Here is a 22,414-nt window from a genome sequence, read left to right as displayed (position 1 = left end):
CATTTAGATGCTAATTTGAATCTGAATTATCCTTGTGCGGCCATCTTTCCTAAATTTCATTTAAAATCAGATTGTTAAGCATTATGAAATTTTTTTATGCACAAAAGTCATTTACTATTTAAATGTTTTTGTCAGCCAAACCTCTTTGGAGATATATTTTCTATATTAGAAAGGTCATCTATATATATATATATCTCTACTAAAATCCTACTTTGAATAATTTAAGTAAATTTATATTATTTATTTGAATGAACCGAAAGAGTCGTTTCATGTCTATCCTTGAATTACTTAACTAGGAGAGGTTGATATCGGATTTAGAAAGTAATAAGTAAGTAAATACTTTTTGGAGAGAGTAATTTGTACAGTAATCAAATAGTAATTACACTACTGAAGATGTAATTAGTAATTAATTCCTTTTTTAGAGTAACTTTTCAGTGTTTAATTTTATAAAATGTGTGTGTTTTAATTGTACTGTTTTATGATTTAACCCTCATCCTTCCCTAGGGTCATTTTGACCCAAAACTGTTACATTTTTTTTATTAAAATCATGAAAAGGACTTTTCTCACACTTGAACTAGTAATGAATGGAATGCAAAAAAACACACAAACAAATGCTCAAAATTAAAATTCTAAGGAAAAGCTCATTTCCTCCACATAGACCTATAAAGCCATCTAGTGGCAAGAGTGATGAAATATCATATTTTCCCACAAGAGGTCGGCAAAGACACCCAATGTGAGATATTTTGAGCTGAATTAAACGGGTTATACATGAAATTGTGAGCTATTTTGAATTTAAGTTGAAAGAATGTGCTTAAATTATTATTTATATTTCAAGGTAAATTAAATAAAAAATTAAATAAATAAAATCTCGTATTTATTTATGATCAAAATTATGATCAAAAACGTCATACTAACCATAGTCAAAATTATGATCAAAAACGTCATACTAACCATAGTCAAAATTATGATCAAAAACGTCATACTAACCATAGTCAAAATTATGATCAAAAACGTCATACTAACCAAAGTCAAAATTATGATCAAAAACGTCATACTAACCATAGTCAAACTTATGATCAAAAACGTCATACTAAGCATAGTCAAAATTATTATCAAAAACGTCATACTAACCATAGTCAAAATTATGATCAAAAACGTCATACTAACCATAGTCAAAATTATGATCAAAAACGTCATACTAACCATAGTCGAACTTATGATCAAAAACGTCATACTAACCATAGTCAAAATTATGATCAAAAACGTCATACTAACCATAGTCAAAATTATGATCAAAAACGTCATACTAACCATAGTCAAAATTATTATCAAAAACGTCATACTAACCATAGTCAAAATTATTATCAAAAACGTCATACTAATGATAGTCAAAATTATGATCAAAAACGTCATACTAACCATAGTCAAAATTATGATCAAAAACGTCATACTAACCATAGTCAAACTTATGATCAAAAACGTCATACTAACCATAGTCAAAATTATGATCAAAAACGTCATACTAACCATAGTCAAAATTATGATCAAAAACGTCATACTAATGATAGTCAAAATTATGATCAAAAACGTCATACTAACCATAGTCAAAATTATGATCAAAAACGTCATACTAACCATAGTCAAAATTATGATCAAAAACGTCATACTAACCATAGTCAAAATTATGATCAAAAACGTCATACTAACCATAGTCAAAATTATGATCAAAAACGTCATACTAATGATAGTCAAAATTATGATCAAAAACGTCATACTAACCACTGTCAAAATTATGATCAAAAACGTCATACTAGCCATAGTCAAAATTATGATCAAAAACGTCATACTAACCACTGTCAAAATTATGATCAAAAACGTCATACTAACCATAGTCAAAATTATGATCAAAAACGTCATACTAACCATAGTCAAAATTATGATCAAAAACGTCATACTAACCATAGTCAAAATTATGATCAAAAACGTCACACTAACCATAGTCAAAATTATGATCAAAAACGTCATACTAACCATAGTCAAAATTATGATCAAAAACGTCATACTAACCAAAGTCAAAATTATGATCAAAAACGTCATACTAACCATAGTCAAAATTATGATCAAAAACGTCATACTAACCATAGTCAAAATTATGATCAAAAACGTCATACTAACCATAGTCAAAATTATGATCAAAAAGTCATACTAACCATAGTCAAAATTATGATCAAAAACGTCATACTAATGATAGTCAAAATTATGATCAAAAACGTCATACTAACCATAGTCAAAATTATGATCAAAAACATCATACTAACCATAGTCAAAATTATGATCAAAAACGTCATACTAACCATAGTCAAAATTATGATCAAAAACGTCATACTAACCACTGTCAAAATTATGATCAAAAACGTCATACTAACCATAGTCAAAATTATGATCAAAAACGTCACACTAACCATAGTCAAAATTATGATCAAAAACGTCACACTAACCATAGTCAAAATTATGATCAAAAACGTCATACTAACCATAGTCAAAATTATGATCAAAAACGTCATACTAACCACTGTCAAAATTATGATCAAAAACGTCATACTAACAATAGTCAAAATTATGATCAAAAACGTCATACTAACCATAGTCAAAATTATGATCAAAAACGTCATACTAACCATAGTCAAAATTATGATCAAAAACATCATACTAACGATAGTCAAAATTATGATCAAAAACATCATACTAACCATAGTCAAAATTATGATCAAAAACGTCATACTAACCATAGTCAAAATTATGATCAAAAACGTCATACTAACCATAGTCAAAATTATGATCAAAAACGTCATACTAACCATAGTCAAAATTATTATCAAAAACGTCATACTAACCATAGTCAAAATTATTATCAAAAACGTCATACTAACCATAGTCAAAATTATGATCAAAAACGTCATACTAACCACTGTCAAAATTATGATCAAAAGTCATACTAACCATAGTCAAAATTATGATCAAAAACGTCATACTAACCATAGTCAAAATTATGATCAAAAACATCATACTAACCATAGTCAAAATTATGATCAAAAACGTCATACTAACCATAGTCAAAATTATGATCAAAAACGTCATACTAACCATAGTCAAAATTATGATCAAAAACGTCATACTAACCATAGTCAAAATTATGATCAAAAACGTCATACTAACGATAGTCAAAATTATGATCAAAAACGTCATACTAACCATAGTCAAAATTATGATCAAAAACGTCATACTAACCATAGTCAAACTTATGATCAAAAACGTCATACTAACCATAGTCAAAATTATGATCAAAAACGTCATACTAACCATAGTCAAAATTATGATCAAAAACGTCATACTAATGATAGTCAAAATTATGATCAAAAACGTCATACTAATGATAGTCAAAATTATGATCAAAAACGTCATACTAACCACTGTCAAAATTATGATCAAAAACGTCATACTAACCACTGTCAAAATTATGATCAAAAACGTCATACTAACCACTGTCAAAATTATGATCAAAAACGTCATACTAACCATAGTCAAAATTATGATCAAAAACGTCATACTAACCATAGTCAAAATTATGATCAAAAACGTCATACTAACCATAGTCAAAATTATGATCAAAAACGTCATACTAACCATAGTCAAAATTATGATCAAAAACGTCATACTAACCACTGTCAAAATTATGATCAAAAACGTCATACTAACAATAGTCAAAATTATGATCAAAAACGTCATACTAACCATAGTCAAAATTATGATCAAAAACATCATACTAACGATAGTCAAAATTATGATCAAAAACGTCATACTAACCATAGTCAAAATTATGATCAAAAACGTCATACTAACCATAGTCAAAATTATGATCAAAAACGTCATACTAACCATAGTCAAAATTATTATCAAAAACGTCATACTAACCATAGTCAAAATTATTATCAAAAACGTCATACTAACCATAGTCAAAATTATGATCAAAAACGTCATACTAACCACTGTCAAAATTATGATCAAAAGTCATACTAACCATAGTCAAAATTATGATCAAAAACGTCATACTAACCATAGTCAAAATTATGATCAAAAACATCATACTAACCATAGTCAAAATTATGATCAAAAACGTCATACTAACCATAGTCAAAATTATGATCAAAAACGTCATACTAACCATAGTCAAAATTATGATCAAAAACGTCATACTAACCATAGTCAAAATTATGATCAAAAACGTCATACTAATGATAGTCAAAATTATGATCAAAAACGTCATACTAATGATAGTCAAAATTATGATCAAAAACGTCATACTAACCATAGCCAAAATTATGATCAAAAACGTCATACTAACCATAGTCAAAATTATGATCAAAAACGTCATACTAACCATAGTCAAAATTATGATCAAAAACGTCATACTAATGATAGTCAAAATTATGATCAAAAACGTCATACTAACCATAGTCAAAATTATGATCAAAAACGTCATACTAACCATAGTCAAAATTATGATCAAAAACGACATACTAACCATAGTCAAAATTATGATCAAAAACGTCATACTAACCATAGTCAAAATTATGATCAAAAACGTCATACTAATGAAAGTCAAAATTATGATCAAAAACGTCATACTAACCATAGTCAAAATTATGATCAAAAACGTCATACTAACCATAGTCAAAATTATGATCAAAAACGTCATACTAACCATAGTCAAAATTATGATCAAAAACGTCATACTAACCACTGTCAAAATTATGATCAAAAACGTCATACTAACCACTGTCAAAATTATGATCAAAAACGTCATACTAACCACTGTCAAAATTATGATCAAAAACGTCATACTAACAATAGTCAAAATTATGATCAAAAACGTCATACTAACCATAGTCAAAATTATGATCAAAAACGTCATACTAATGAAAGTCAAAATTATGATCAAAAACGTCATACTAACCATAGTCAAAATTATGATCAAAAACGTCATACTAACCATAGTCAAAATTATGATCAAAAACGTCATACTAACCATAGTCAAAATTATGATCAAAAACGTCATACTAACCACTGTCAAAATTATGATCAAAAACGTCATACTAACCACTGTCAAAATTATGATCAAAAACGTCATACTAACCACTGTCAAAATTATGATCAAAAACGTCATACTAACAATAGTCAAAATTATGATCAAAAACGTCATACTAACCATAGTCAAAATTATGATCAAAAACATCATACTAACGATAGTCAAAATTATGATCAAAAACGTCATACTAACCATAGTCAAAATTATGATCAAAAACGTCATACTAACCATAGTCAAAATTATGATCAAAAACGTCATACTAACCATAGTCAAAATTATGATCAAAAACGTCATACTAACCATAGTCAAAATTATGATCAAAAACGTCATACTAACCATAGTCAAAATTATTATCAAAAACGTCATACTAACCATAGTCAAAATTATGATCAAAAACGTCATACTAACCACTGTCAAAATTATGATCAAAAGTCATACTAACCATAGTCAAAATTATGATCAAAAACGTCATACTAACCATAGTCAAAATTATGATCAAAAACATCATACTAACCATAGTCAAAATTATGATCAAAAACGTCATACTAACCATAGTCAAAATTATGATCAAAAACGTCATACTAACCATAGTCAAAATTATGATCAAAAACGTCATACTAACCATAGTCAAAATTATGATCAAAAACGTCATACTAATGATAGTCAAAATTATGATCAAAAACGTCATACTAATGATAGTCAAAATTATGATCAAAAACGTCATACTAACCATAGCCAAAATTATGATCAAAAACGTCATACTAACCATAGTCAAAATTATGATCAAAAACGTCATACTAACCATAGTCAAAATTATGATCAAAAACGTCATACTAATGATAGTCAAAATTATGATCAAAAACGTCATACTAACCATAGTCAAAATTATGATCAAAAACGTCATACTAACCATAGTCAAAATTATGATCAAAAACGACATACTAACCATAGTCAAAATTATGATCAAAAACGTCATACTAACCATAGTCAAAATTATGATCAAAAACGTCATACTAATGAAAGTCAAAATTATGATCAAAAACGTCATACTAACCATAGTCAAAATTATGATCAAAAACGTCATACTAACCATAGTCAAAATTATGATCAAAAACGTCATACTAACCATAGTCAAAATTATGATCAAAAACGTCATACTAACCACTGTCAAAATTATGATCAAAAACGTCATACTAACCACTGTCAAAATTATGATCAAAAACGTCATACTAACCATAGTCAAAATTATGATCAAAAACGTCATACTAATGATAGTCAAAATTATGATCAAAAACGTCATACTAATGATAGTCAAAATTATGATCAAAAACGTCATACTAATGATAGTCAAAATTATGATCAAAAACGTCATACTAATGATAGTCAAAATTATGATCAAAAACGTCATACTAACCATAGTCAAAATTATGATCAAAAACGTCATACTAACCATAGTCAAAATTATGATCAAAAACGTCATACTAACCATAGTCAAAATTATGATCAAAAACGTCATACTAACCATAGTCAAAATTATGATCAAAAACGTCATACTAACCATAGTCAAAATTATGATCAAAAACGTCATACTAACCATAGTCAAAATTATGATCAAAAACGTCATACTAATCATAGTCAAAATTATGATCAAAAACGTCATACTAACCATAGTCAAAATTATGATCAAAAACGTCATACTAACCATAGTCAAAATTATTATCAAAAACGTCATACTAATGATAGTCAAAATTATGATCAAAAACGTCATACTAACCATAGTCAAAATTATTATCAAAAACGTCATACTAATGATAGTCAAAATTATGATCAAAAACGTCATACTAACCATAGTCAAAATTATGATCAAAAACGTCATACTAACCATAGTCAAACTTATGATCAAAAACGTCATACTAACCATAGTCAAAATAATTATCAAAAACGTCATACTAACCATAGTCAAAATTATTATCAAAAACGTCATACTAATGATAGTCAAAATTATGATCAAAAACGTCATACTAATGATAGTCAAAATTATGATCAAAAACGACATACTAACCATAGTCAAAATTATGATAAAAAACGACATACTAACCATAGTGAAAATTATGATCAAAAACGTCATACTAACCATAGTCAAAATTATGATCAAAAACGTCATACTAACCATAGTCAAAATTATGATCAAAAACGTCACACTAACCATAGTCAAAATTATGATCAAAAACGTCATACTAACCATAGTCAAAATTATGATCAAAAACGTCATACTAACCATAGTCAAAATTATGATCAAAAACGTCATACTAACCATAGTCAAAATTATGATCAAAAACGTCATACTAACCATAGTCAAAATTATGATCAAAAACGCCATACTAACCATAGTCAAACTTATGATCAAAAACGTCATACTAACCATAGTCAAAATTATTATCAAAAACGTCATACTAACCATAGTCAAAATTATGATCAAAAACGTCATACTAATGATAGTCAAAATTATGATCAAAAACGTCATACTAATGATAGTCAAAATTATGATCAAAAACGTCATACTAATGATAGTCAAAATTATGATAAAAAACGTCATACTAATGATAGTCAAAATTATGATAAAAAACGTCATACTAACCATAGTCAAAATTATGATCAAAAACGTCATACTAACCATAGTCAAAATTATGATCAAAAACGTCATACTAACCATAGTCAAAATTATGATCAAAAACGTCATACTAACCATAGTCAAAATTATGATCAAAAACGTCATACTAACCATAGTCAAAATTATGATCAAAAACGTCATACTAATGATAGTCAAAATTATGATCAAAAACGTCATACTAACCATAGTCAAAATTATGATCAAAAACGTCATACTAACCATAGTCAAAATTATGATCAAAAACGCCATACTAACCATAGTCAAAATTATGATCAAAAACGTCATACTAACCATAGTCAAAATTATGATCAAAAACGTCATACTAACCATAGTCAAAATTATTATCAAAAACGTCATACTAATGATAGTCAAAATTATGATCAAAAACGTCATACTAACCATAGTCAAAATTATGATCAAAAACGACATACTAACCATAGTCAAAATTATGATCAAAAACGTCATACTAACCATAGTCAAAATTATTATCAAAAACGTCATACTAATGATAGTCAAAATTATGATCAAAAACGTCATACTAACCATAGTCAAAATTATGATCAAAAACGACATACTAACCATAGTCAAAATTATGATCAAAAACGTCATACTAACCATAGTCAAAATTATTATCAAAAACGTCATACTAACCATAGTCAAAATTATGATCAAAAACGTCACACTAACCATAGTCAAAATTATGATCAAAAACGTCATACTAACCATAGTCAAAATTATGATCAAAAACGTCATACTAACCATAGTCAAAATTATGATCAAAAACGTCATACTAACCATAGTCAAAATTATGATCAAAAACGTCATACTAACCATAGTCAAAATTATGATCAAAAAGTCATACTAACCATAGTCAAAATTATGATCAAAAACGTCATACTAATGATAGTCAAAATTATGATCAAAAAGTCATACTAACCATAGTCAAAATTATGATCAAAAACGTCATACTAATGATAGCCAAAATTATGATCAAAAACGTCATACTAATGATAGTCAAAATTATGATCAAAAACGTCATACTAGCCATAGTCAAAATTATGATCAAAAACATCATACTAACCATAGTCAAAATTATGATCAAAAACGTCATACTAACAATAGTCAAAATTATGATCAAAAACGTCATACTAACGATAGTCAAAATTATGATCAAAAACATCATACTAACGATAGTCAAAATTATGATCAAAAACGTCATACTAACCATAGTCAAAATTATGATCAAAAACGTCATACTAACCATAGTCAAAATTATGATCAAAAACGTCATACTAACCATAGTCAAAATTATGATCAAAAACGTCATACTAACCATAGTCAAAATTATGATCAAAAACGTCATACTAACCATAGTCAAAATTATGATCAAAAGTCATACTAACCATAGTCAAAATTATGATCAAAAACGTCATACTAACCATAGTCAAAATTATGATCAAAAACGTCATACTAACCATAGTCAAAATTATGATCAAAAACGTCATACTAACCATAGTCAAAATTATGATCAAAAACGTCATACTAACCATAGTCAAAATTATGATCAAAAACGTCATACTAATGATAGTCAAAATTATGATCAAAAACGTCATACTAATGATAGTCAAAATTATGATCAAAAACGTCATACTAACCATAGCCAAAATTATGATCAAAAACGTCATACTAACCATAGTCAAAATTATGATCAAAAACGTCATACTAACCATAGTCAAAATTATGATCAAAAACGTCATACTAACCATAGTCAAAATTATGATCAAAAACGTCATACTAATGATAGTCAAAATTATGATCAAAAACGTCATACTAACCATAGTCAAAATTATGATCAAAAACATCATACTAACCATAGTCAAAATTATGATCAAAAACGACATACTAACCATAGTCAAAATTATGATCAAAAACGTCATACTAACCATAGTCAAAATTATGATCAAAAACGTCATACTAACCATAGTCAAAATTATGATCAAAAACGTCATACTAACCACTGTCAAAATTATGATCAAAAACGTCATACTAACCATAGTCAAAATTATGATCAAAAACGTCATACTAACCATAGTCAAAATTATGATCAAAAACGTCATACTAACCATAGTCAAAATTATGATCAAAAACGTCATACTAACCACTGTCAAAATTATGATCAAAAACGTCATACTAACCATAGTCAAAATTATGATCAAAAACGTCATACTAACCATAGTCAAAATTATGATCAAAAACGTCATACTAACCATAGTCAAAATTATGATCAAAAACGTCATACTAACCACTGTCAAAATTATGATCAAAAACGACATACTAACGATAGTCAAAATTATGATCAAAAACGTCATACTAACCATAGTCAAAATTATGATCAAAAACGTCATACTAACCATAGTCAAAATTATGATCAAAAACGTCATACTAATGATAGTCAAAATTATGATCAAAAACGTCATACTACTGATAGTCAAAATTATGATCAAAAACGTCATACTAACCATAGTCAAAATTATGATCAAAAACGTCATACTAACCATAGTCAAAATTATGATCAAAAACGTCATACTAACCATAGTCAAAATTATGATCAAAAACGTCATACTAACCATAGTCAAAATTATGATCAAAAACGACATACTAACCATAGTCAAAATTATGATCAAAAACGACATACTAACCATAGTCAAAATTATGATCAAAAACGTCATACTAACCATAGTCAAAATTATGATCAAAAACGTCATACTAACCATAGTCAAAATTATGATCAAAAACGACATACTAACCATAGTCAAAATTATGATCAAAAACGTCATACTAACCATAGTCAAAATTATGATCAAAAACGTCATACTAACCATAGTCAAAATTATGATCAAAAACGTCATACTAACCATAGTCAAAATTATGATCAAAACGTCATACTAACCATAGTCAAAATTATGATCAAAAACGTCATACTAACCATAGTCAAAATTATGATCAAAAACGTCATACTAACCATAGTCAAAATTATGATCAAAAACGTCATACTAACCATAGTCAAAATTATGATCAAAAGCGACATACTAACCATAGTCAAAATTATGATCAAAAACGTCATACTAACCATAGTCAAAATTATGATCAAAAACGTCATACTAACCATAGTCAAAATTATGATCAAAAACGTCATACTAATGATAGTCAAAATTATGATCAAAAACATCATACTAACCATAGTCAAAATTATGATCAAAAACGTCATACTAACCATAGTCAAAATTATGATCAAAAACGTCATACTAACCATAGTCAAAATTATGATCAAAAACGTCATACTAACCATAGTCAAAATTATAATCAAAAACGTCATACTAACCATAGTCAAAATTATGATCAAAAACGTCATACTAACCATAGTCAAAATTATGATCAAAAACGTCATACTAACCATAGTCAAAATTATGATCAAAAACGTCATACTAACCATAGTCAAAATTATGATCAAAAACGTCATACTAACCATAGTCAAAATTATGATCAAAAACGACATACTAACCATAGTCAAAATTATGATCAAAAACGTCATACTAACCATAGTCAAAATTATGATCAAAAACGTCATACTAACCATAGTCAAAATTATGATCAAAAACGTCATACTAACCATAGTCAAAATTATGATCAAAAACGTCATACTAACCATAGTCAAAATTATGATCAAAAACGTCATACTAACCATAGTCAAAATTATGATCAAAAACGTCATACTAACAATAGTCAAAATTATGATCAAAAACGTCATACTAACCATAGTCAAAATTATAATCAAAAACGTCATACTAACCATAGTCAAAATTATGATCAAAAACGTCATACTAACCACTGTCAAAATTATGATCAAAAACGTCATACTAACCATAGTCAAAATTATGATCAAAAACGTCATACTAACCATAGTCAAAATTATGATCAAAAACGTCATACTAACCATAGTCAAAATTATGATCAAAAACGTCATACTAACCATAGTCAAAATTATGATCAAAAACGTCATACTAACAATAGTCAAAATTATGATCAAAAACGTCATACTAATGATAGTCAAAATTATGATCAAAAACATCATACTAACCATAGTCAAAATTATGATCAAAAACGTCATACTAGCCATAGTCAAAATTATAATCAAAAACGTCATACTAACCATAGTCAAAATTATGATCAAAAACGTCATACTAACCATAGTCAAAATTATGATCAAAAACGTCATACTAACCATAGTCAAAATTATTATCAAAAACGTCACACTAACCATAGTCAAAATTATGATCAAAAACGTCATACTAACCATAGTCAAAATTATGATCAAAAACGTCATACTAACCATAGTCAAAATTATGATCAAAAACGTCATACTAACCATAGTCAAAATTATGATCAAAAACGTCATACTAACCATAGTCAAAATTATGATCAAAAACGTCATACTAACCACTGTCAAAATTATGATCAAAAACGACATACTAACGATAGTCAAAATTATGATCAAAAACGTCATACTAACCATAGTCAAAATTATGATCAAAAACGTCATACTAACCATAGTCAAAATTATGATCAAAAACGTCATACTAATGATAGTCAAAATTATGATCAAAAACGTCATACTACTGATAGTCAAAATTATGATCAAAAACGTCATACTAACCATAGTCAAAATTATGATCAAAAACGTCATACTAACCATAGTCAAAATTATGATCAAAAACGTCATACTAATGATAGTCAAAATTATGATCAAAAACGTCATACTAACCATAGTCAAAATTATGATCAAAAACATCATACTAATGATAGTCAAAATTATGATCAAAAACGTCATACTAACCATAGTCAAAATTATGATCAAAAACATCATACTATTCATAGTCAAAATTATGATCAAAAACGTCATACTAACCATAGTCAAAATTATGATCAAAAACGACATACTAACCATAGTCAAAATTATGATCAAAAACGTCATACTAACCATAGTCAAAATTATGATCAAAAACGACATACTAACCATAGTCAAAATTATGATCAAAAACGACATACTAACCATAGTCAAAATTATGATCAAAAACGACATACTAACCATAGTCAAAATTATGATCAAAAACGTCATACTAACCATAGTCAAAATTATGATCAAAAACGTCATACTAACCATAGTCAAAATTATGATCAAAAACGTCATACTAACCATAGTCAAAATTATGATCAAAAACGTCATACTAACCATAGTCAAAATTATGATCAAAAACGTCATACTAACCATAGTCAAAATTATGATCAAAAACGTCATACTAACCATAGTCAAAATTATGATCAAAAACGACATACTAACCATAGTCAAAATTATGATCAAAAACGACATACTAACCATAGTCAAAATTATGATCAAAAACGTCATACTAACCATAGTCAAAATTATGATCAAAAACGTCATACTAACCATAGTCAAAATTATGATCAAAAACGACATACTAACCATAGTCAAAATTATGATCAAAAACGTCATACTAACCATAGTCAAAATTATGATCAAAAACGTCATACTAACCATAGTCAAAATTATGATCAAAAACGTCATACTAACCATAGTCAAAATTATGATCAAAACGTCATACTAACCATAGTCAAAATTATGATCAAAAACGTCATACTAACCATAGTCAAAATTATGATCAAAAACGTCATACTAACCATAGTCAAAATTATGATCAAAAACGTCATACTAACCATAGTCAAAATTATGATCAAAAGCGACATACTAACCATAGTCAAAATTATGATCAAAAACGTCATACTAACCATAGTCAAAATTATGATCAAAAACGTCATACTAACCATAGTCAAAATTATGATCAAAAACGTCATACTAATGATAGTCAAAATTATGATCAAAAACATCATACTAACCATAGTCAAAATTATGATCAAAAACGTCATACTAACCATAGTCAAAATTATGATCAAAAACGTCATACTAACCATAGTCAAAATTATGATCAAAAACGTCATACTAACCATAGTCAAAATTATAATCAAAAACGTCATACTAACCATAGTCAAAATTATGATCAAAAACGTCATACTAACCATAGTCAAAATTATGATCAAAAACGTCATACTAACCATAGTCAAAATTATGATCAAAAACGTCATACTAACCATAGTCAAAATTATGATCAAAAACGTCATACTAACCATAGTCAAAATTATGATCAAAAACGACATACTAACCATAGTCAAAATTATGATCAAAAACGTCATACTAACCATAGTCAAAATTATGATCAAAAACGTCATACTAACCATAGTCAAAATTATGATCAAAAACGTCATACTAACCATAGTCAAAATTATGATCAAAAACGTCATACTAACCATAGTCAAAATTATGATCAAAAACGTCATACTAACCATAGTCAAAATTATGATCAAAAACGTCATACTAACAATAGTCAAAATTATGATCAAAAACGTCATACTAACCATAGTCAAAATTATAATCAAAAACGTCATACTAACCATAGTCAAAATTATGATCAAAAACGTCATACTAACCACTGTCAAAATTATGATCAAAAACGTCATACTAACCATAGTCAAAATTATGATCAAAAACGTCATACTAATGATAATCAAAATTATGATCAAAAACGTCATACTAACCATAGTCAAAATTATGATCAAAAACGTCATACTAACCATAGTCAAAATTATGATCAAAAACGTCATACTAACCATAGTCAAAATTATGATCAAAAACGTCATACTAACAATAGTCAAAATTATGATCAAAAACGTCATACTAATGATAGTCAAAATTATGATCAAAAACATCATACTAACCATAGTCAAAATTATGATCAAAAACGTCATACTAGCCATAGTCAAAATTATAATCAAAAACGTCATACTAACCATAGTCAAAATTATGATCAAAAACGTCATACTAACCATAGTCAAAATTATGATCAAAAACGTCATACTAACCATAGTCAAAATTATTATCAAAAACGTCACACTAACCATAGTCAAAATTATGATCAAAAACGTCATACTAACCATAGTCAAAATTATGATCAAAAACGTCATACTAACCATAGTCAAAATTATGATCAAAAACGTCATACTAACCATAGTCAAAATTATGATCAAAAACGACATACTAACCATAGTCAAAATTATGATCAAAAACGTCATTTTTTTTTTTGTCCAGAAAGCTAATAAAGTATAATTTTAGGGCTTCGGGTCATTTTGACTCACAAAGGAAGGACGAGGGTTAAGTATTATCTTTTCATCAACTTTCTAAATCCCTGCAAGTAATGTTTAATGCAGAGCACATGTTTTATTTTTATTTTAAATATCCAAATTACATTCAAACTAATGTGATAATTCTATTTTTTTTATTACACCTTTAAGTTTCAAACATTATTTTGTAGAGTTCTGTTGACATAATGTTGATCAATACGTCAACTTAATATCATCTGTAATTTAACTTAAAAGTTCTCCATTAATTGGCTTTTTTTAAATTAGTTTGTAGTAGTAGTAACTTAATGAAACCGTCTTGATGACTTCAGAAATTAGGCTAAGGATTTCTACTTCCCAGCATGCTTTGCACTGGACTGGTTAAGGAGAACAAATGTTGAAATGTGTCCATTTATTTGTTTTTAGAGGAAAAAAAAACTGTTAGTGTTTAAAGCGGGGTGTCACACCCAGATTATTTCAATCTTGAGTATCTATAGAGTATTGATATATTAAAGGGTTAGTTGACCCAAATATGAAATTGATGTCATTAATGACTCACCCTAATGTCGGTACACACCCGAAAGACCTCCGTTCATCTTCAGATCACAGTTTAAGATATTTTATATTTTAGCCCTAGAGCATATGCAGTCTATGCACACTTTACTATCCATGTCCAGAAAGGGAATAAAAACATCATCAAAGTAGTCCATATGAGACATCAGTGGGTTAATTAGAGTCTCTTGAAGCATCCAAAATACATTTTGGTCCAAAAATAACAAAAACTTTATTCAGCATCAGTCTTCTCTTCCGCGTTTGTTTTCAAACCTCAAATAAAGATTCAAACGGCCATGAATCAATGAATCGATCAATGATTCGGATCACCAATGTCACGTGATTTCAGCAGTTTGACCAAGGGGGTAATCTAGCACCCAGAAAGCGTACCTCCCATAGGGGCGGCCATTGCTAACCAAGCCATCACCTGCTGTTAGCATCCCATTGACTCCCATTCATTTTTGCGTCACTTTGACAGTGAATAACTTTACATCTGAGGAGTTTAAAGACTCCATTTGTCCATTGTTTATTTCTAAAGAAACACGACAATGCATAAAAGGCTCCGTTACCTTGTATCTTACACTATCGCCCCATAGAAGCTGTTTTTGTAAAAATAGGTTAACGATTGCGTCATAACCAACGCAACTCTGTCTCACAGTAGAGAAATTACCGTATAGACAGAAGAAGACGCTCGCAGGCAATCTTTCACTGTCTATGAGGCAGTCGGGGGGACGTGGAGACGAAGTCTAATAAAGTTAAGGGAGAAGAATGGAGAGAAGCCCATAGTGAGCCAAAAGCAACGGGACAAAACATTTAAACAACGTGATTGAGATTTTACTTTCCACAACTACTAGAAGACTTACAACTGTCAGACGGGTTGCTCACGGCACATCTACGTTGTACGCTACACACCTGCGCAGTTCGCTCAGCCATCAGGAAGTAAGTGCTTCTAACTGACTTCACTTTTCGCCGTTGAAGTCTATGGGGTTGCTGTGTCCATTTCTTTTACTTTCTATGAGTTTGACACGTGACCCAAACTGCTGAAATCACGTCACATTGGCGATCCAAATCATTGATCGATTCACTGATTCATGGCCGTTTGAATCTTTATTTGAGGTTTGAAAACAAACGTGGAAGAGAAGACAATGCTGAATAATTTTTTTTTATTTTTGGACCAAAATGTATTTTCGATGCTTCAAGAGAATCTAATTAACTAACTGACAACTTTTATGTTTTTATTCCCTTTCTGGACATGGATAGTAAAGTGTGCATAGACTTTCATATGCTCTGGGGCTAAAATATAAAATATCTTAAACTGTGTTCTGAAGCTGAACGGAGGTCTTACGGGTGTGGAACGACATTAGGGTGAATCATTAATGTCATCAATTTAGTTTTTGGGTGAACTAGCCCTTTAATATATAATATTACTATTTATTTAAATATTAGTATTCATATCTCTAAAAAGTCTTTAGTTTTATCATATTTATAAAAGACAAATACGCAGTACTACCGAGTCTTTCCGAATAAAACCGATTGTGTATTGCGTAACGTTATAGTGTGGGCGGAGCTAAAGAGCAACCAGCATGCAACCGAAGATTTATTTAAAATATATAATTATAAATGTAACATTTCAGGAGATACAAATGTTTCACATATAATTATTTTTACATTTCCAGAACACCAAGAAACAAAAGGGTATGTGTACTCAAATTAAAGAAGGGGAGTTTATCTCTTTGTAACGTTAAATGTCTTGAAGATGTGACATCCTAATACAATGTGGGGGAAAACGTTGTCCTAAATAAACGATCAATCAGATTGTTTACTGATGTGCACTTACACACACACACACACTTGAACGAAGCGGTTTTACTCACCGCCTGACGGTGAACCTTTATCGTTGGGACCGCTCCATCTTTTTAGCATTAGACGATCAGCAAACCCGGAGTTTAACTGGGTCTTGTTCATAAAACAATAATCGCCGAAATGTAGGGAACAAACTGAACAGGGTTGTCACACACTTCTTTACTAACATTGTTGATTTCGTGGAAAGCCAAACAAAGCGTGTGTTTAACAGCGGACGCGCTGCTTTTCTCTGGTCGAGGAGTGCGCACCGCGCACCGCGTGACCGCCTTTGTTGACGTAACGTGTGAGAAACCGGAAAGAGTATTTTTGGCACGGAAATATGGAAATACTCCATCAAAAGTCCAACTTATTTTTTTAAAACTTTGTCCATGGTTGGGTTGGCATGGTTGTGGTTATCATTGTGCTGAATAGTAGATATGAGCGTACACATACACTGACTCTATAAGCAATGACTGCACTAAAAATGCCAGTGACAAAATCTTGTTCAAGAAATATACATGTAAAATAAATTATGTTAGCATGTTGATTTAAACTGAAATATTTAAGATTTATTGGTTCCAGGCCTACAACTCTAATAGTTGGAACAATTTTTTTTTTTAAATAATCAACTTAAAATATGTGTTTATGTATAAATTATTAAGTGCCACTAACTCAATGTAGCTTATTTGTTAAACTTTTTTTATTTTTATGTAAACGTAAAAAAGAATTGATGCAAATTGTTGCGTTTGTTGAGCCACCACATTATTTTTTTATAGAGCAGTAACGGACTACAATTCGTAAGTAATATACACTTGATATAATTGAGAGGTGGAATCACATTTAGATGCTAATTTGAATCTGCATCATCCTTTTGCAGCCATCTTTACTTAATTTAATTTAAAATTAGATTGTTAAACATTATTTAAAATGTATAAATGAAACACTTACCCGACGAACAGGTCAAATGATGTGCTGTTGCCTGGGTTAGGACTAGTGGTTGTATAGCATCGATCCAAAAGAACATTGAACCTTTAGGGGGGATACATTTTAAAAAGTGATCTATGAATTTCAAAACTGAAGATTTATTATAAATGATTTTCATTCTGGACAACATCAGGGCTCTCACTATAATTTTTATTGGTGGCTCCCTTCTCTTATATATACCACCCTACTATGGATAACATGATTCATAATCTCAAACTGATCAAAGTACCTCTCTGTGAGATTAGTGGCTCGAACTTCCACAAAAACCCTGGTCTTCAGCGCGAGACCCGTTGGAGGGATGAAGAGACGAGATGTATACGTGAAGTCCTTTGAGTCAGTGCAGACAGACAGTTATGAACACATGCAATTGGCCAATAACTCTTGAATGTAATTGTCAATAAAGTGTCATGGCAATTTCATTGCAAATCTAAGCCAAAGGAACTAATACCTCGAAGAGCCCCAAGCTCAGAGTGCTGATGAAACTACCATTATTGTCCTTAATTGCCAGACTCACTCCAGATCTGCCCCAAAAACACAGAACAACATTGGTTTGTGTAACTCATCCTAAGACATGTTCAATCTAAAGGATCTAATAAAGACAGAGTGGAGACCAAAAGTCTGAGACCACTGAAAACTTTTATTTTTTTAGTACATTTGTCTTTACAAAATCCATAAAATGTGATTTTTTTTGTGCAAGTTTTAATGCTTCAATGGACATCTAAGAACATCTGACCCTTTGTACAACATTTACATGCTCACAAAATTGCTTATTGATTAGTGAACTCAAAATAGGCATAACAATGTCTTCATTATATATATAGCACAACATTTTTTTCATCTGAAAACTTTGAACCTTAAATCCCAGGTTTTCAATGTGGTCTCAGGCCGTTGGACCCTACTGTACATTGTCAGTCGACTCACACACTCATCTCTGTGTTGTTGATCATGTACTGCAGGGGGTATCTACAGGAAAAGAGGTATTTAATCTCCTGCCGGTAGGTGATGGTTCCCGCATTAGCGTCTTGGGTGTTGATCACCCCAGAGATGTTCACAGACTGCACATTAGAGAAGTCCGAAAACAGCCCAGATCCCTGCTCCTGAGTGATCTGTTGAATTGGTTTAACAACAAAAAGACACCTGAACATTAGAAACACCTTTTGATAATCAATAAAACTTATATATATTGTAAGGTCATTTTTAGATCAATAATCCAAAATGTTTACAAGACCAAGAATACAAGAATAAAATGCAACTTAATGTTCTTATAGGTCAAAATATAGTCATATAATACCCATATATATGCTGTCAAAATTAGTGTGGGCAATTACATTTTTCAGTTTACCGCATTAAAAATTGTAATGCAGCATCCGTTTTTTCTGTCATCCTTTGGTGTTACATTATATGATCATGCTCTTATTCATGCAAATGAGTTTTTACTGTTTTCCCTCCCTATTCTAGTTTTTGCTACTCTGAGTAATATCCAAATCTTTGTATTTGGCACTTTTTGCGTTTCTTCGCGTCTTCGTGACAGATCGCTTCCTGTACTCCTCAGTTGTAAGTCACTTTGGATAAAAGCGTCTGCTAAATGCATAAATGTAAATGCAAATGCTTTTAAATCATTCAAGTGCGACAAGACAAAAGAGAATGTGCTATCTTCGAATGTCGGGACTATGACAGATACTCAGAGAGACACACGCCAGTACTGAGTTCTCTGCTTGAACGAACTATAACACACACAATTATGCCAAAATGCGTTTTTGGAGTATTCTCATAGGAGAGTCTTAAATTAGTTAAATAACATTTTAAATGAACTTAAAGAGTTGTGAGGAAATGAGAAAGTGACAGCAGCCTAATAAACCAGTTACTGATTCTGTTATTCATTTTCATTAAAGAACAAAGGCAAATTGTAGCTTTAATGAGGAGTAATCTATATGTAATGTATAATTTGTGCAGGTAAGACTAAAGTGTTTGATAACTTTATTTAATTTCTGTATGTTGATTGTATATGAAGGCCACCGGTAAATATGATATTTATTATGAGTTTATGTGAAGATTGTTTTAAGTTCACTTAAATTTTTAAAGTTATTTTTTAAAGCTTAATAAATGTTGAAATTGCTAGCTTCCATTATGCTGTGAAGTTGAATGTCTATCATTAATGTTTAAAAATCTATATTAATAGAGCAGTCAGTTTCAGTATTGAAATCAGTGACACTGGCCTTCATTCATAAAAAGATGCAATTACAACAAATATTTAAAATATACTGTCTTCAATTTGTTCCTACATTAATCTGAATAGTAACTGTGTACTTGTGTTACAATTTACAATATAAAAATATTAAAATGTCAGATCATTTTAATTGCGAGTAATTACAGAAAAAAATATACAAATATATATATATATATATATATATATATATATATATATATATATATATATATATATATATATATATATATATATAAAATAAAAGAGACTAATGATAATAATATACTGTATATTATTCTCATTAGTATCTTTTACTAAATGTTTTTATATTCTACCTGTCAAAAACTTGAGTTAAGTTGAGTGCATTATATGTATGAAAAGTGCTCTACAAATAAAATAAGTGTAATAATACCGCCAGCTTATTGGAGCACATGGATATGTCTGGTTCAGTGATGTAGAACTGGAATTTCAGAACAGGTGGGTCCGCGGTCAAGTCGGCAGTTCCTTTGCACTCAGGCTTGGCAAAGTTACCATTAAGAGCCACCATGGATTCGTTATATCCATAGAAGTACACAGGGCACAGCAAAATTTGCAACTCCATCATGTTTGTGCCACACACAACTGTGATATCAGAGCTGTCTGTAAAATAAAAAGGAAAACAGTATGATGTCTCATGATGTTAGTATGAAAATCTATGCCTTTTATGTTGAGAGGACATTTAAAACCAAAAACCACAACTAAAGAAGGACACATCATTAAAATAATACTTCATGTTAAAGAAAACACACTCCTCAGATTGCTGGGTGGTCTCAAGTTCCTTTGCGGTTCCAAAGGAACTGAAAGGTGAGATAGTGAAGAGAGAATTGAGGATGCAGAAAGAGGAAGAGGAGAAGAGGAGAAGGATACAGACATGCTTTGACTGACCTGGGTCTCTGAATGTTGGGTGGGTGATGCAGGGATTCAGAGCCTCCGATTGGACAATCAGGACAAGCTGACACACTAGGAGGGCCGGCCACATGATGCTCAGGCTGCAGGGGGAATCCCACACACCACATTATCACTGTGACCTCGATTAGATCAAAAACTATTCACTTTTAAAAGCAAAAACAGACACTTACTATCAGATCACGCTACAAGTTTACCGTTTTGTGTGAAGGTCTCACCAAGAAGCACTCAATGCTGCAATTCAAATGAACCTGATATGATAGATAGATAGATAGATAGATAGATAGATAGATAGATAGATAGATAGATAGATAGATAGATAGATAGATAGATAGATAGATAGATAGATAGATAGATAGATAGATAGATAGATAGATAGATAGATAGATAGATAGATAGATAGATAGATAGATAGATAGATAGATAGATAGATAGATAGATAGATAGATAGACAGACAGATATAGACAGATAGATAGACAGATAGAAAGATGGATAGACAGATAGATAGATAGATAGATAGATAGATAGATAGATAGATAGATAGATAGATAGATAGATAGATAGATAGATAGATAGATAGATAGATAGATAGATAGATAGATAGATAGATAGATAGATAGATAGATAGATAGATAGAATGATTACATGAAAATATTAAATGTAAAACACATTCAAACTATAAATAAATCATAAAGGTCACATACCAGTACCTTGTTCGCCTTCTCTCTTTCGTCGTCTCTTTTCTCTGAGTTTATGACG

General features: G+C 29.8%; 1 protein-coding gene across 1 annotated transcript in view; it reads right to left on the bottom strand.

The window, feature by feature from the left end:
• Window positions 1-22,414, bottom strand: part of si:ch73-261i21.5 (zona pellucida-like domain-containing protein 1) — a 24,910-nt gene extending 2,496 nt beyond the window's left edge. Inside the window, exons 1-8 of the mRNA XM_067433070.1 lie at window positions 22,360-22,414; window positions 21,828-21,905; window positions 21,634-21,737; window positions 21,122-21,348; window positions 19,425-19,609; window positions 18,952-19,024; window positions 18,733-18,830; window positions 18,468-18,548 (exon numbers count right to left, since the gene is read on the bottom strand). Coding sequence (XP_067289171.1) covers window positions 18,468-18,548; window positions 18,733-18,830; window positions 18,952-19,024; window positions 19,425-19,609; window positions 21,122-21,348; window positions 21,634-21,727 — 758 coding nt within the window. The 5' untranslated portion in view covers window positions 21,728-21,737; window positions 21,828-21,905; window positions 22,360-22,414. The remainder of the gene's footprint in view (window positions 1-18,467; window positions 18,549-18,732; window positions 18,831-18,951; window positions 19,025-19,424; window positions 19,610-21,121; window positions 21,349-21,633; window positions 21,738-21,827; window positions 21,906-22,359) is intronic.

The sequence above is a fragment of the Pseudorasbora parva genome, chromosome 23 (assembly GCF_024679245.1).
Source record: "Pseudorasbora parva isolate DD20220531a chromosome 23, ASM2467924v1, whole genome shotgun sequence".
In the NCBI taxonomy this organism is placed as follows: domain Eukaryota; kingdom Metazoa; phylum Chordata; class Actinopteri; order Cypriniformes; family Gobionidae; genus Pseudorasbora; species Pseudorasbora parva.
The sequence above is the reverse complement of the archived record's forward strand: the minus strand, read 5'-3'. Positions and strand labels throughout refer to the sequence as shown.